We start from the raw sequence: 14,994 nt of genomic DNA on the forward strand, positions 1-14,994 counted from the left end.
ACTATACATGAAGTCCTCCACCCCCGGACGTTTCCGCCATCCTTGGTTTGGGGGTGTGACAGAAGGTCAGAAGAAGAAGAAGAACCGAAGGGAAGGAGGGACCGAAATGGACCGAGGGTTCGGCTGATTTCGGTTCATGCAAGGTTCGGTCCTCAGAAGGTTCGGTCCTGAGAGGTTTCGGTCCTAATAGAAGGGTTCGGCTCTAAGAGGTTCGGATCCTAAGAGGTTCGGTTCCTAAGAGGGTTTCGGCTCTATTTAGCTGTTTTTCGATATAACTTCCCGATTCAAGCGGTTTTTGGTCAAGTTAAGGGTCGGGATGACCCGGATGACTATAAAAAGTTGAGAGAGATTTGGGAGAGATTTCACATACTTGGAGAGATTTCACATACTTGGAGAGATTTGGGAGAGATTTCACATACTTGGAGAGATTTCACATACTTAGAGAGATTTGGGAGAGATTTCACATACTTGGAGAGATTTAGGAGAGATTTCACATACTTGGACAGATTTCACATACTTAGAGAGATTTGGGAGAGATTTCACATACTTGGACAGATTTGGGAGAGATTTCACATACTTGGAGAGATTTGATTTTAGCCATTATTATCGTATAATCTTGCAATGCAAGGTTCGTGAATCCCGTTATGCTTCGTTTATGATTGTTTTAAGTCCCCAAAATGGTCCATAGTCGTGTTTTGATGCGTTTAACTCCATTTTTAGGGTTTTACACTGATAAACACATAGATTCTCCGAGATACTTGAATTCTTGACATACAAATGCACATTTTTATACATAGAATAAGTTTTAACATACAAGTACTAGTTAAGTTTGACCGGTTTGACTTGTTGACTTTGACTTTGACTTTTGACTTTGACTTTGACTAGAGTTTGACGATTGTCACACCCAACCTCTACTAACGCTTATTTTAAATATTCATCATTTTTTAATTATCATTAAAACGTAACATATTCAATTGTTATGTCTTTTTATTTTTAACTAATACATCTGGATATCAAAGAAATCACTATAGCACTAGAATATTTTCTAGGTGCAGAATGGTTATGTCATTTATCCAGCCAAAACAAAAGGGGTAAAAGAAAGTTACGTGCTTAGCATTCTGAGATTCCTCCATTTCTTTGGTCAAAGGACTAGGAACTTTAGCAGCTTGCGAGTCCCACTTATCAAGATTCAAAGCCACTTATCGAGTTTGTAAATGTTCTTATTGCTGAGAAGTGGTGGCAAGCCAGGTATATATTTGCTTCCTATTGAACCACAAACAACGAATGAACCATATTTTGGGCCAAACCTCTATCTCCAACAGTGGTTACAATCATAGGGACCTACATTTTTCATGCAAAGTCTAGGGTTTTACAAGTACTCTACGGAAGAAAAGTTGTAAATTTTGCAATAAGGCAAGTTCATACCTGAGAATTAGTGAGGATATGAAATCAGTAATATAAGCAACTATCACAACTTTGATTATATATGCTCCAGTAATAGATTGGATGCATACGAGCAAATTGCCTAAGTTTTCTTTGCAATGAAATTAGTTTTCCCACGTAACCTGATACATATATCTTGCTATTCTCTCGTTTTTGTGTAAGTTCATCAATAACTTTGAAAGCCAACTGAAATCACCACAAATAGAGAGCATCTCATCACAATTCGCAACTTAACTAGAACCCTTACGAAACACTATGCATTTGAAGGAGTATGCAGCTAGAAAATCACAAAAATGCGCTTTTAAAAACGAAAATTGGAACTAATCTCAAAGTCAATCTTGATGAATTGTGCTTCAAATCTCCACCGACGTCATTTCATTGATGAAGAAGGTATGTTTGGTGATTTGCATCTCTGGAGATAAAACATTTACGGTTTTCCAATACTTTTCAAGAATTATCAAGCAATTGAAATCGTCTCTGTAAAATTAGGTTAGAATTCATTCGAATCTATATTTATATCATCAAAAATGTCACGATAATTAACAAAACATAACGACCATTGATGATATATTAAAGCTGAAGAGCTAGAAGTAACATGAAAGTTGAGGTCCAATTATTTTGAGGAATCAAGGTCGCAACCACCACCGCCTCCGAGCAAGTCACGAGTATAAGAGTCGTTGATTCAAAATTATTTATTATCCTCTGCCGTTTCATTATCGTACACAGATAAGTTATGTCGGTGACCATTCCTTTTCCGATGAAGCTAAAAAAAATAGGTCGGAGAGGTACGGCGGAGGGAGTTGGAGAGAGAGAGAGAGAGAGAGAGAGAGAGAGAGGTTGGATTTAGGAAATAACCTCAAAGTCGAACTCAAAACCTTTTTGCCGGAGAGAAGAGACGGATTGATGGTGTCTATGCGATTAACAGGAGGAGGCGGTGTTGGGTGTTGGTCGTTAGGCATGATCGGAGTGGGGTGTCGCTCCTTTTGTGCGTGAATAAGCAAAGAAGAGGGAATAGATAGGTTAAACTACAAATCAACCCCTCTTTTAATTAAAACTTAAATGACAGCGCCTTTTTTTTCATTTAACATAGGTATAGTTTAAATTTGTTAAATGTTCTCAAATTTAAAATTGTTCTCATTTGAACATGCGTCTATATATATATATATATATATATATATATATATATATATATATATATATATATATATATATATATATATATATATATATATATATATATATATATATATATATATATATATATATATATATATATGGGTAGTTTAGGAATATTATATATCTTGTTCCAAAAAAGTTAACTTCAAAAAACAACTTTTAAAAGTGGAGAAAATTGAAGTTAATATGTTTCTGTTTAAGAAAATTGGTGGAAAATTGTTGTAAAAAAGTGAAAAGAACTATAATGAATTAGATGATAGGTGGAAAATTGTTGTGAAAAACTAAAACACTAGAATATTTTCCAACCGCATTCTTCTTCTTTAAACGGTTGAAACATCCAGATGTTCATAAATACATTTGGCGTTTCAAATTCATAACAAAAATAATATTAGGTGCCTTACTTGAATACATTGTCAACACTGATAAATACATTTGAGTTTAAAAAGTATATTATCATCCACCCATCAAAACCTTAGAATTGACAGGAAGAATCTACTATATAATCACAATCTGAAATGAAATTTACAGTAAAAACAAAAAGCGACTACAACCTTGGATTTTGGTGGTAGAGCCTAAGCTTTTTTGGCCGGAAGAGATTCCTTGAACCATATGTTGAGTGATAAACATCCATTTGAACTTCATATTGCAGTCTCACATATAAAATGATTGGCATGAAAATAAAACTGCTGATAAAAAGTGGTACCCAAATCAACTCTCCCTGCCAAAAGGAGAAGAAAGCAACAAGAAAAGCCACCGCCATGTTTGCGACTGAGAAGAAAAGTGCTGACAGACCTCTCATCAATTTTTTGGGCAATGATTCCAAGAAGTTATGTTCAGTATAGCGAGATATGAAAATGGATAAGAATATGAGGATCGAATAGGCAGCGAATACCACAGAGATGGCATTTAATATGTTGAAGAATATGAATGGTCGATTGTGAAGAAAGATAGGCATACCAGTGTTCTGGTTGTATCCACCTGGAACTGCAAAAGCTGCTGAGCATCCTGTGGAAGCTATGAGCGCAGCAATCAGCAAGCACTGGTTAGCCGTGTCTTTCATCCATTTCTCATTCGCTAAGAGTAGATAGTCGTGTTCACTCTTGAACAATTCTTTTGGTGTTCGATCATTTTTGTTCTTCATTTTCCGATAAGAAGGAGGGATCATATCTTTTACTTCCTGCACAAATTAATGTTTTAGAGGACGCCACATGAAACATAAGATTTGGCATCATACATTTTGAGCATGTCACATTCATGAAACAACTAGGCAGAGAAGTATCGAACAAGTACTACATATAAGTGGTAAGCCACCTTTGAGATTTTGTATTCAATAATTATAGTTACTCTGGGATAAAATAGTTGAGATCCACACTCTACCTGTTTATACAGACGATGCAGAGAACAAGAAGACTTGTTAACCTCCCGTTAGTTAAATGTTTCTAGATATCTCCAAGGTATTAATATAAAAACAGAAAAACGACAAGTAAATTTCTTTCTTTCTATACATATATACTTATAATAACTAGTTTTCACTTATATAACACTACCACTCATCGAGAAAGGAACCGGTAATGTTGGCAAAAAGAAGTACCTTGAACCATAACACTTCACGTTGCATATGTTGCATTTGTAGACGGACTCCTGAATTATCTTCACGTTCATGTCCGTTTGCCACCATCCCAACAAGATGCAACATATTATTTCCATTCTTGTCCACGACAGATGTTATCATTTCCTTCATTGAGCCTATCTCATGCAGAAGATTATAGATACTCACATGACGATGTAAGACAGCAACATGAAATATAGTTTGGTTATCGTCATTTCTCTTCCATAATAAATCTGGATATTGGCGAATGAACTCTACTACAAATTCGGTGTTTCCCATTTCGGCAGCAATAAATAGTGGTTGCAGTGAGTGCGTTGGAAGTCCCCGCTCATTTGTTACGTTTCCCATAAGGTCGTCAGCTTTAGCCTTTGGCAATTTCATAATATTTCCGCAGATGATTCTAAGTAATTGCATGGCATCAGTCGGTTTTTCTGCAGGTCCAACCTTCATCCAAATGACAGCACAAACTGAAACCCAACAAATCTTAATTATGAACTACTTATTTATTCATATATGAATAACAAATAAACTCTAACAAAATTTTGATAAATGTTTTATTTACATATGAATATATAACATATGAGGAGAGCTGATACACGTTTTATTCATATATAAATACAATATAAATATAACATGTGATTATTCATATATAAATGATACTTAAACGGTTTATTAATAAGTGAATAACGAATATATTTTAATAAAAATATGATACACTTTTATTCACATGTGACTAAAAATAGGGTAAACTAGACCAATAGTCTCTCGTGCACATGCCAAAAAACATGTTTATTTTCTATTTTCAAAAATTAACTTGAACCGTCTCTCGTTTGTTTAAAACTTGCATGTTTTGTTCCTATTGACATGAAATGACTATTTTTCCCTTAGTAATTTTTTTTTCATTTTCTTTTATTTATTTATTAGTTTTAAATTAAAAGAAAAAACAAATATCCCCATCCTTCCCCTTCCATTTCTGCATTTCTCCTGTAACAAGATTCTCCGCAGATTAGTAGATTACCCCCCCCCCCACACCACTCCTTAAACAGATTCCTTCCACCACTGTCCATCAACCACCTCCGACCACCAGCCACCTCTGGTCACTCCTTATATCATGCCATCTCTCACTCTCTATTCCAGAAACCTCAAAATCAAACCATAAATCTAAAACCCAAAACCTTCAAATCAAACCACATCAAATCAGAAAATCCAAAACTCAAATCTGAAAACCCACTTGCAAAAATCGAGTGTCAGTGATTTGTAAATGGAGTAGATCTATGAGCGAGGGTAAGACATAGTGGGCTAGGGAAACCACAGGTCACCGGAGAAGAAGATCAAGAACCCACAAAGTCACCATCTCCAGCGACTTGAAGCTTAGGGACGTCAAGCATTCAACAATGGTGGCTGAGTGTTGGATACTGAGGATGGGAAATCAAATGATTTCGAATCTCAAGCACAATCTCCTCTTGGAATTATCATCGAAACAGCCAAGAACAAGAAAGAAACTTGCAACAAAACTCCACAAACAATTGGAATCCTTTCTTTCATCGTCGGCATCGTTTTCAGGCTTGGAAAAAAGAAGGAGATCTGATATTGTGGTGCTCCGGTGAGGTATCCATCTTCAGCGACCAGGACCAGTGGTCTAGTGGTCTGTTTGTGTGACAACCCGAAATTTTTTTAATTTTTGCCTTGTAAAGCTCAGCCAGTCAACTCCGCTGAGTGTCAAACTCATTTTTGCTATCATTTAGCCTCGTTTAGAGTCCGTTTAAAGGTTCAAAGCTCAGTACATTCAAGCATTGAGCATGAGAATGGATCACGTAAACTTCTAGCACCAAAATCGAGCCTTACACTCCAACATGAGGAGTGTACGGCCGTACACTAGGGTGTGCGGCCGCACACCCCTCTCCTGGCAGCACACTCACGTGTACAAAGGGTAGACTTAGCCTTCTTTCATCCATTTTCACCCTACCAAGCCTAGAACTCGATTTCTCTCTCAACTAGCATCAGATTTTCAGCCTAGATCTTCAATATTGTAAGTGTTCTTCCTTTGGTTTGTTATTAATCTTCTTAAACTAGTTACATCCTTTGATTTCATCCATTTGAAATCATGTTTTGGCTAGATCTTCAAATCTTCATCCATTTCACCAAGAACACACACTTGTTCTTGGCGATTTTGGACCTTCTCGAGCCTCCGGATCGTAAGTACCCTTTCCCTATGCTTGAATCTTGTTTAGAACACTAGATTAAGTCCTTAGAAATGCCCATAACTCATAATCGTATGGTGTGTGCGGCCGCACACCCAGGTGTGGCCGTACACCCCTCAAAACACCCTCAAATGGCCTCCAAAATGCATTTCCAGCTTCAACACTTGATGAGCATTGGTCCTACAAGCCTCCCTACCCTTGGAAAACGATTTTGTGCACTCTTGACCATGAGTGTGCGGCCGCACACTCCCTGGCCGGACACCCATGGCCGCACACTCCTTGTTATGGCCGTACACTCCCTATAAGTGAATCACATGTGATTCCGACACTTGGTCAAAGTGTTTCCTAGTCCCGTAAGGTGTTTTCTTGCATTTACTATATTTATGTAAATATGTGCCATTATATGTCATTTAGGACTCGTTAAGTCTCGGGACTTCATTCGTGGAACTTCTCATCCTTACGCGCATATTCGTTTGAATCACCCACATAAGGTGAGTTCATACCCCTATAATCAATCTTTCAACTGTTTTAAATACTTTTAAGGGGGGAATACAAGTTGAACACAATAATAATTGTGTAAATGTTTTGTTATAAACATCATTTTATAGGATTACTTATGTATAAGGAGTAATCAAAACATTTCAAAAACTCTTTATAAGTTATGTTACTTTATAGTTTATAAAACTCCGTTATTAAAGTACAATCATAACTTAGTAGATAAATGAGACTTTTATTCAAGTCAGTAACAGTTCAAGTAAACATAATAGTAAACTATAATAGTTTTGGTTTAGAGGTTCAGTTCATACTAGATACTAGAACATACTACATTGAGAACATACTCAGGAAGGAAGATAAAATACAATAACATATAGAACATACTCAAGAAAGAAGATACAATACACGATAACATATAGAACAATACACGATAACATAGAGAACATATTCAGAAGGAACATACTATAACTATAACAGAAGGAACATATTATAACTATAACATAAGAACAAATCATGAAATTACACAGGAATACCGTATTTGCATAAACCAAAGTACGAACACCACGTACATGGGTTAGCAAACACGAGGTACAACGTCATACTGGGTTTCAATAACAAAGGTACAAATACAACGTACCAGGGTTAGCAAACTTGAAGAATGACACTTACATCATACCGCGTTTCAATAACAAAGGTACGAATACCACGTACCAAGGTTAGCAAACACGAAGTATGATACAAGAAACATATAAACATATGTAAAATTCAAGTTAACAAATATGAAGTAATAACATATCATTCTGGGTTTGCACAAACAACGATACAAATACAACGTACCAGGGTTAGCAAACACGAGGTACAACGTCATACCAGATTTCAATAACAAAGGTACAAATACAACGTATCAGGGTTAGCAAACTTGAAGAATGACACTTATGTCATACCGCGTTTCAATAACAAAGGTACAAATACAACGTACCAGGGTTAGCAAACACGATGTATGATACAAGAAAAACATTCAATATAAGTAAAACATGTAACATAAACATTCAGTTAGAAGGTGACCTATAATGCTAACTTTATGATTCCTTAGTGTATGCATTCAGGAATATATATTAATCGGATCCAACAGGTAGTAGGATGTGTGCTTTCCGCTTCATTTCTTGTTCCTTGTTTGGTTGTGGGCTTAGAGCAGATACACCCAACCTACTATCTATCCGATCTTAGATATATATATGTTTCTGTATACACTAAATAATCATAACGGGTACCAGGTATGGGCCAGGTCATAGGACACTAATTCAATGCACCTTTTTCTAGTACAAGTCATACTTTTCAAGTAAAGAACTTTTGATATACAAAACTAGAAACTTACCAGTAAAGGGTTTAATCCATTTTTTATTAAACCAGTATATAACTTAAAGGACCTTAGGTGGTTAATTCTATAATACCTTAGTTTATACATCAGAGTTATAGATAATTAATATCCGATAGGTAGTTGGATGTGTGCTTTCCGCCTCATTCCCTGTTCCTTGTTTGGTTGTGGGCTTAGGGCATATTCATACAATTAACTATCTATTCGATATTAGATTATATATAACTAGTATAAACTAAGTGATTATAGAAGGAACTACTGTGGTTATCATTTTATTATAAGAAATAAGGGTTTTCTTAAAGGCTCTTTTCATCAAATATAAAGGAACTATTACAGTTAACTCCGTGAGTACCAAGTGAATACGCCAGGGTTATATAAGACGATGATCTAACAAACCATGGGATGTGTGTCTTCCGTCTCATTTCTTGTTCCTTGTTTGGTTGTGGGCTTAGGGCAGATACACACAACCGATTGTTTGTTTACTCTGAGTCTTATATAACTTGTATCCATTTAATACTCATAGAAAGGACTATGGAGTCATTTTTACTTATCTTTCATCAAAGCAGGAAATATAGGATTTTCTGGAGGAACAGGCAAACTTTTCTAAACAGAACTTACTACAACTTACTACCATTTTTCTACAACTTTCTTACTACTCACTTACATCACTAAATCTTATGAACTCACCAGCTTAAATGTTAATCTACTCTTTCAAAATAACTTGTATTATCAGGTAACTAGTAGACAGGTACACGTGCTGGGATTCAGAAGATGGAGCATAGTAGCTTCATGTCTTGTTTTGTCATTTACTTGTGTAATCTATCTTATGTGAAACACATACTTTGTAAACACTTTCTTTCAAATGAAATGGTTGTTTATTACTTTGCTTACTATGATGCATGCCTTGTGATACTAAACATGACGTCCTCCACCCCAGAACGTTTCCGTCGTTCCGGTTTTGGGGTGTGACAGTTCGTAGTGGTAATGCAGATGCTTAGGACTCGACTAAAAGAAAAATAAGGTGAAAATATAATAGGTTATATTTTTAGGGAAGGTGGATGGGAATAGGTTAGGCTATTGTTTTTCTATTTTTTTTAAATTAATAATAATAATAACATTAATTTAATCGGAAAAGAAATACATAAAGGGCATAACGACTATTTTAGATTTGATATGGACTAAACGTGCAACAAAATTGCATATCAGGGATGAAACATGCAAGTTTAAAACAAAAGAGGGACGGTCCGAGTTAATTTTTGAAACACGGGGGACGATTGGTGTAATTTACCCACTAAAAATATGTTAGGTAAGAAAAAACTTTATTTGATGTTATATTCATATATAAATGATACTTAAACAGTAAAAAAGTCAAACATTCGTTTTATTCATAAGTGAATAATAAATGTACAATAATAAAAATCTGATACACTTTTATTCATTTATGAATAACGAAAACTGAAACTAAAAAAAATTATTTTATGTTAAAACTATATCAATATGGATATCTATTTATAGAAAATAAAAAATTATGAACTTTGATGTATTTAAAATCAATTTTTGATCAAGACAGCTTATTAAAAATTTAATAAATAAATAAAAAAGTTGTTTGGATATATTAAGATAATGATTAGAATAGTTTAAGGAAACATATTAAAACTTTGAAAATCACATGTGTATTCATTTTCCTTTTCGCGAGTACAACGGAGGGTTTTGCAGCAAAAATAAATGATTGCCTGAAAAATGATTATTCCATTCTCAACCTTTTTTATTTTCTCAATTGAACTTTTATATATATATATATATATATATATATATATATATATATATATATATATATATATATACACACACGCTCAAAGTTAACACCCTTAGACATCTTATTGACATTTTTATAAAAAGTTAACCTATAATTAACTACTTAAAATCAGCTTTTTCAAAAAACAATCTAATTTCAGCTAATAAAAATATTTTAAAAATTAATCAGGGTGTCTATGATAAAATAAGGTGTCTTTTTAACCAAGCCCTTATTATATAATACACTCAAATAAGCATATAAGTCAAAATGGAACCAAAATAAGGCTAGTTAGTCTATGAAAAGGTTAGGCGAAGAGATACTCACTTTTACGTAAGGCTCTCCTAAAAAATGGTGGTTTTATTAATCCAAATGCTTCAGTCTTTCGAGCTAACGATCCGAGTAGTTCCTTGTCAGCGGTGAGGGTTGGCCAGTCTGTCACTATTTTCAAGGAAACATCTACAAAAAATTAAACAATAAGTTAATGAGGTAAGGTTAACATTACAAATTTATCACTAACATCAAACAAAACCACATAAGATTTTTGTTTTCAACTAGCCGAAATAATAAGTAAAATACAACACACAACTCTATGTATACAAGCTAATTAAACAAAATGCATGAAATTTAATAGGAAAGTTCTAGTCTTTACATTACACATCGAACAAATTAATGCGAACATAATCACAATGGGTTTTCTATTTTCACTGCCGAAACAATCATTAAAAGCAACACATAACTCTATTTATACAAGCTGATCAAACACGAGACATAGAACAAACACAACTCTATACGGGTCTATGTCATTTAGAGTAAGTGTGAGGACTAAAGTTGGGTGGGTATAATTTCTAAAATATAACCACTAATAATGATGGTTACTGATGTGGGCCCTAGCATAGGTGATTAGGCCCTCATGTTCACTAGAGGTGCATGATTGAGTGATTAAAGGGCTTCACGAAAATTTCTTTCTAGGTGATTAGGCCCTCACGTCACAATAAGTTTCTAAAAAAATTTCTTTCTAAGTGGAGTTATAGAAGTTTTTATATTTTTTTTTTATAATTTTTGGATTTTGCTTTTAGGTTTGTGTTTGGCCCATGGTTCTTTTATGGACTATTTAAATCTCTTTTTATTTATATGTTCATGTTGTAATATATATGCTCATTCATGAGTTTTATGAGCTTTCATTTTTCCTCCCAAAATTCTTTGCAAGCCCGAGTCAAAGGTATTTGATGAATCAATGTGGCTTCGAAGATATTATCTTGGGTATTTTATAAGAATCAACAGGTTCAATATTTTCTTTTGTTTGTACACTAGTTACATTAGTGGTTAGACATGGTTCAATAAATATATGGGTGTGGTCTTGATTGACGTATGGTTAATTTTGGAGTCAATATTTCTATTTTCTCTAATTGTGGTTTCCATCATCCTTGTTTTAGATGCCAATTAGACATATGGTAACAGAATGATGGTAATTTTTGTTAATACATATTAGAATATTAAGTAGTCCCAAAGGAAATTATCATTTTTTAATTACCACATAAAGAAAATCAATTGCAAGTTGACTATTGTCCTAATAAAAGACTCAATGTTGCTTTCATTTTGATATCATAAGGTGTTATTTTTCTTACTTTCATGAAATTCATTTTTTACATTATATATGTGAGTTAAGTTTGTTAAATTTGTTTCTTATGGAATCAACCGATGTACGTAATGCTTCATCAGTTAGCTCCACAATCAATAAATTTCCGTTGCACTAATTTAGAATTGTCAAAAAGATAAATATACACTGAATGAATTTATCTCCCACCTGGTGCAAGAGGAAATATGATAAAACAGCATACGATCGAAAGTTCTCATTTTGCATCAAATTATTCAAAGGGTGGCAAGAAGAAGAAAGGTAAAAATATTGTTGATTAAGAACACAACAATAAGCGAAAGGGTTCTAGTCACAATAACGAATTAAATGTTTCTTTTGTAAGGATTCTTCTTATTTTAAGAAATATTGCCCAAACCATTATGTTTGGAATGTAAAGGAAGGTACGTCATATGCTCTTGTTTGTACATATGTTAATTTTGATGGCTCTATATGTTATAAAAACAAGCATAAAATGACATTGTTAATAACATATGATCTTATAAGATCTCACCAATAACAAGTAAACACCAAATCGATCTTTTTAATCAATGAAATTGAATAATGTTAAAATACCATAACTCTTGTATTTATTATTTTATGAGAAAATAAGATTTTATGTTAATTTAATTCTCAAGGTATGAATTAATTCAACTATGTATTACTTATTTAAATGATTTAATAACTTTGTATGACTATTATTTAATTTAAGAGTTAAGTTAAATAATATATATATATATATATATATATATATATATATATATATATATATATACTAGTTTATAACCCGTGAGAACCACGGTTACAAAATTAATTAAATTTTTATAGTAAAAACTCAAAAACTTTAATTAATTATTTTAAATAAATTATTAATTAAGAGATTTTTTTAGTTATATAAATTTTAATCATTGATTTAAATAAATATGTGAAATTATATCATTTTATAATTTGTATTAATTTTATTTTAATTTTTATTCTAATTTATTAATTTAATGTAATTACAGTGAGAAATTTAAAATTTGAAATTTGAAATTGAGTTGACAAGTGATATGCATTAATTAGGAGACATAATAATGTTACACATGGAAAAAGGAGAATAAAATATGCATTAATTAAGATGCCTAATAGAATGACACATGTCAAAAAGAAAATAAAACTATTCTTTTATTAGAATATGGATATATATATATATATATATATATATATATATATATATATATATATATATATATATATATAAAGGTGTATATCTTTTATAACAACAAAAGGTTAATTTTTATAAAATATAAAAAAGAGCATGTGGGTATTAGTACGGGTGTAAGACACTCCACCTCCTTCTCTCTTCCTTCTAAACCGTGAACCACCATCACATAAGGGTGATATGTTGGTTTTCCTCCATGCGGTTGACTAGCAATATCTCATATATGGTCCATGTTTTTTACCATTAAAGAGTATGGCATCCTAAAGTCATAAGAGATAGTATATCTGCATGTGGGTTGCATATTTTCTTCACTTCTTTATGTATGGGCCAAAAAGTACATACATACACACATAAATTCTCTCTAAGAAGGAAAGTTATTATTTCTTTAAAACAAAATCAGCTTTGGTCTTAAAGGATTATGAACTTAAATTTACAAGAGTGTACTAGCATACTTGTTGTTGCAAGCTTGTTGGCAGATACCTCTAGAAGAACTCTACATTATGTTATTTCTATTTTCATCAACTTCCAACCTTCCAAGAGGATGAAAGACTTCAAATGTTGTTACTCTTGAACCTAATGCGGTTATTTTATTTTAATCTCTTTCTTCATGTAAATGGATCCTTGATGGGTTATAAAATAGTTTTATGTTGTTCAAAATTATTTTGCTTTTGTCGCTATTTGGGTCATTTTTTAAACCAATTTTGGAACAAAATTAAACCCAACAAATTTAGTTTAAGTACCTAGATTTACTTGGTGGCTGGATTCAAGTGCTATAGCTCATATAACAATAAATACATGCAACGTTGCCTAGACAACTTAAGGCGTACTTTAGTTCCCTTTCCAAAAAAAAAACTTAAGGCGTACTTAATGACGAAAAGTATATATATATATATATATATATATATATATATATATATATATATATATATAGGGTTAGGTTATTTTGTTTCTTACATTTATTGTGTGCTAGAATGCACCAATATGAATTTAGTAAATTAAATAATTATTTAATTAAATAAATATAGATATTAAATGATTTCCATAATTATGTGTATATTAAATGATATCCATAATTATAATTCTCTTTTTATGGAAACTAATTAAATTCGTCATTAATGTTAGCAATAACATTCTTTCAGAATGAATTCGCATCTAGGTTTTTATATATGAGTTCTTATTTTGTTTCAGGACTCACTCACCTAAAATACAGTAAAGTTGCATGGAATATGAAGAACGATAGTGTATTCTACTAGAATACACTCTTATTCTGCTGGAATACACTCTCATTCTTCTAGATATTAATTCATTCTGAAAGAATATTCTTGTTGACATTAATGACGAATTTAATTAGTTTCCATAAAAATGAGTTATAAGTATGGATAGCATTTAATATACATATAATTAATACTAAATTCCTATTGGTGCATTCTAGCACACAATAGATGTGAGAAACATTTAAACCTACCTCTCTCTCTCTCTCTCTCTCTCTATATATATATATATATATATATATATATATATATATATATATATATATATATATATATATATGGGATGAAAATGTAATTGAAGATATAGGCATAAGGACTTTTTGGTTAAAGTTTTGATGATGTAGAGTTGCTTCATGAAACTAATTCTTTTTTTTGGAAGAGTTTGAAATGAAAGATCTCAATAAGTTTCTTTCATTCTAGGAATACAAATTCAATATGGTTGTTGATGGAGAGTTCTTGGATTTTCACAAAAAATCGTAGACCGCATGATACTCTTGTGTCTAAAAATCTTACATTCAAAAGGTGTTGGAATGATTTGTCTTGAAAAATTGTAGACCGCATGATACTCTTGTGTCTAAAGGAGATAAACTAAGTTTAAAACGATATATGAACTCTAAAATAGAATCGAAGTTCATGAATTCAGCCAAATATTCTTCTATGGTAAGGGGTATGATATATGCACATGTCTACATGCATCTTGAAAACATATATGTGGTGGGAATGATGACAATATAGCAAAGCAATCTTGGAAGAGAACATTTGGTGGCAGCCTAAATGGTCTTAAGATATCTTCAGGGA

The 14,994-nt window shown here is 32.6% G+C and overlaps 1 protein-coding gene across 1 annotated transcript in view; it reads right to left on the minus strand.

Annotated features, from left to right (window-relative positions):
* Positions 1–2,982: 2,982 nt before the first annotated feature.
* Positions 2,983–14,994, minus strand: part of LOC145121048 (uncharacterized) — a 28,995-nt gene continuing 16,983 nt past the window's right edge. The window contains exons 4-6 of the mRNA XM_079056830.1: positions 10,419–10,550; positions 4,211–4,695; positions 2,983–3,796 (exon numbers count right to left, since the gene is read on the minus strand). Coding sequence (XP_078912956.1) covers positions 3,164–3,796; positions 4,211–4,695; positions 10,419–10,550 — 1,250 coding nt within the window. The 3' untranslated portion in view covers positions 2,983–3,163. The remainder of the gene's footprint in view (positions 3,797–4,210; positions 4,696–10,418; positions 10,551–14,994) is intronic.

The sequence above is a fragment of the Lactuca virosa genome, chromosome 6 (assembly GCF_052849685.1).
Source record: "Lactuca virosa cultivar CGN04683 chromosome 6, Lactuca_virosa_CGN04683_v6, whole genome shotgun sequence".
In the NCBI taxonomy this organism is placed as follows: Eukaryota; Viridiplantae; Streptophyta; class Magnoliopsida; order Asterales; family Asteraceae; genus Lactuca; species Lactuca virosa.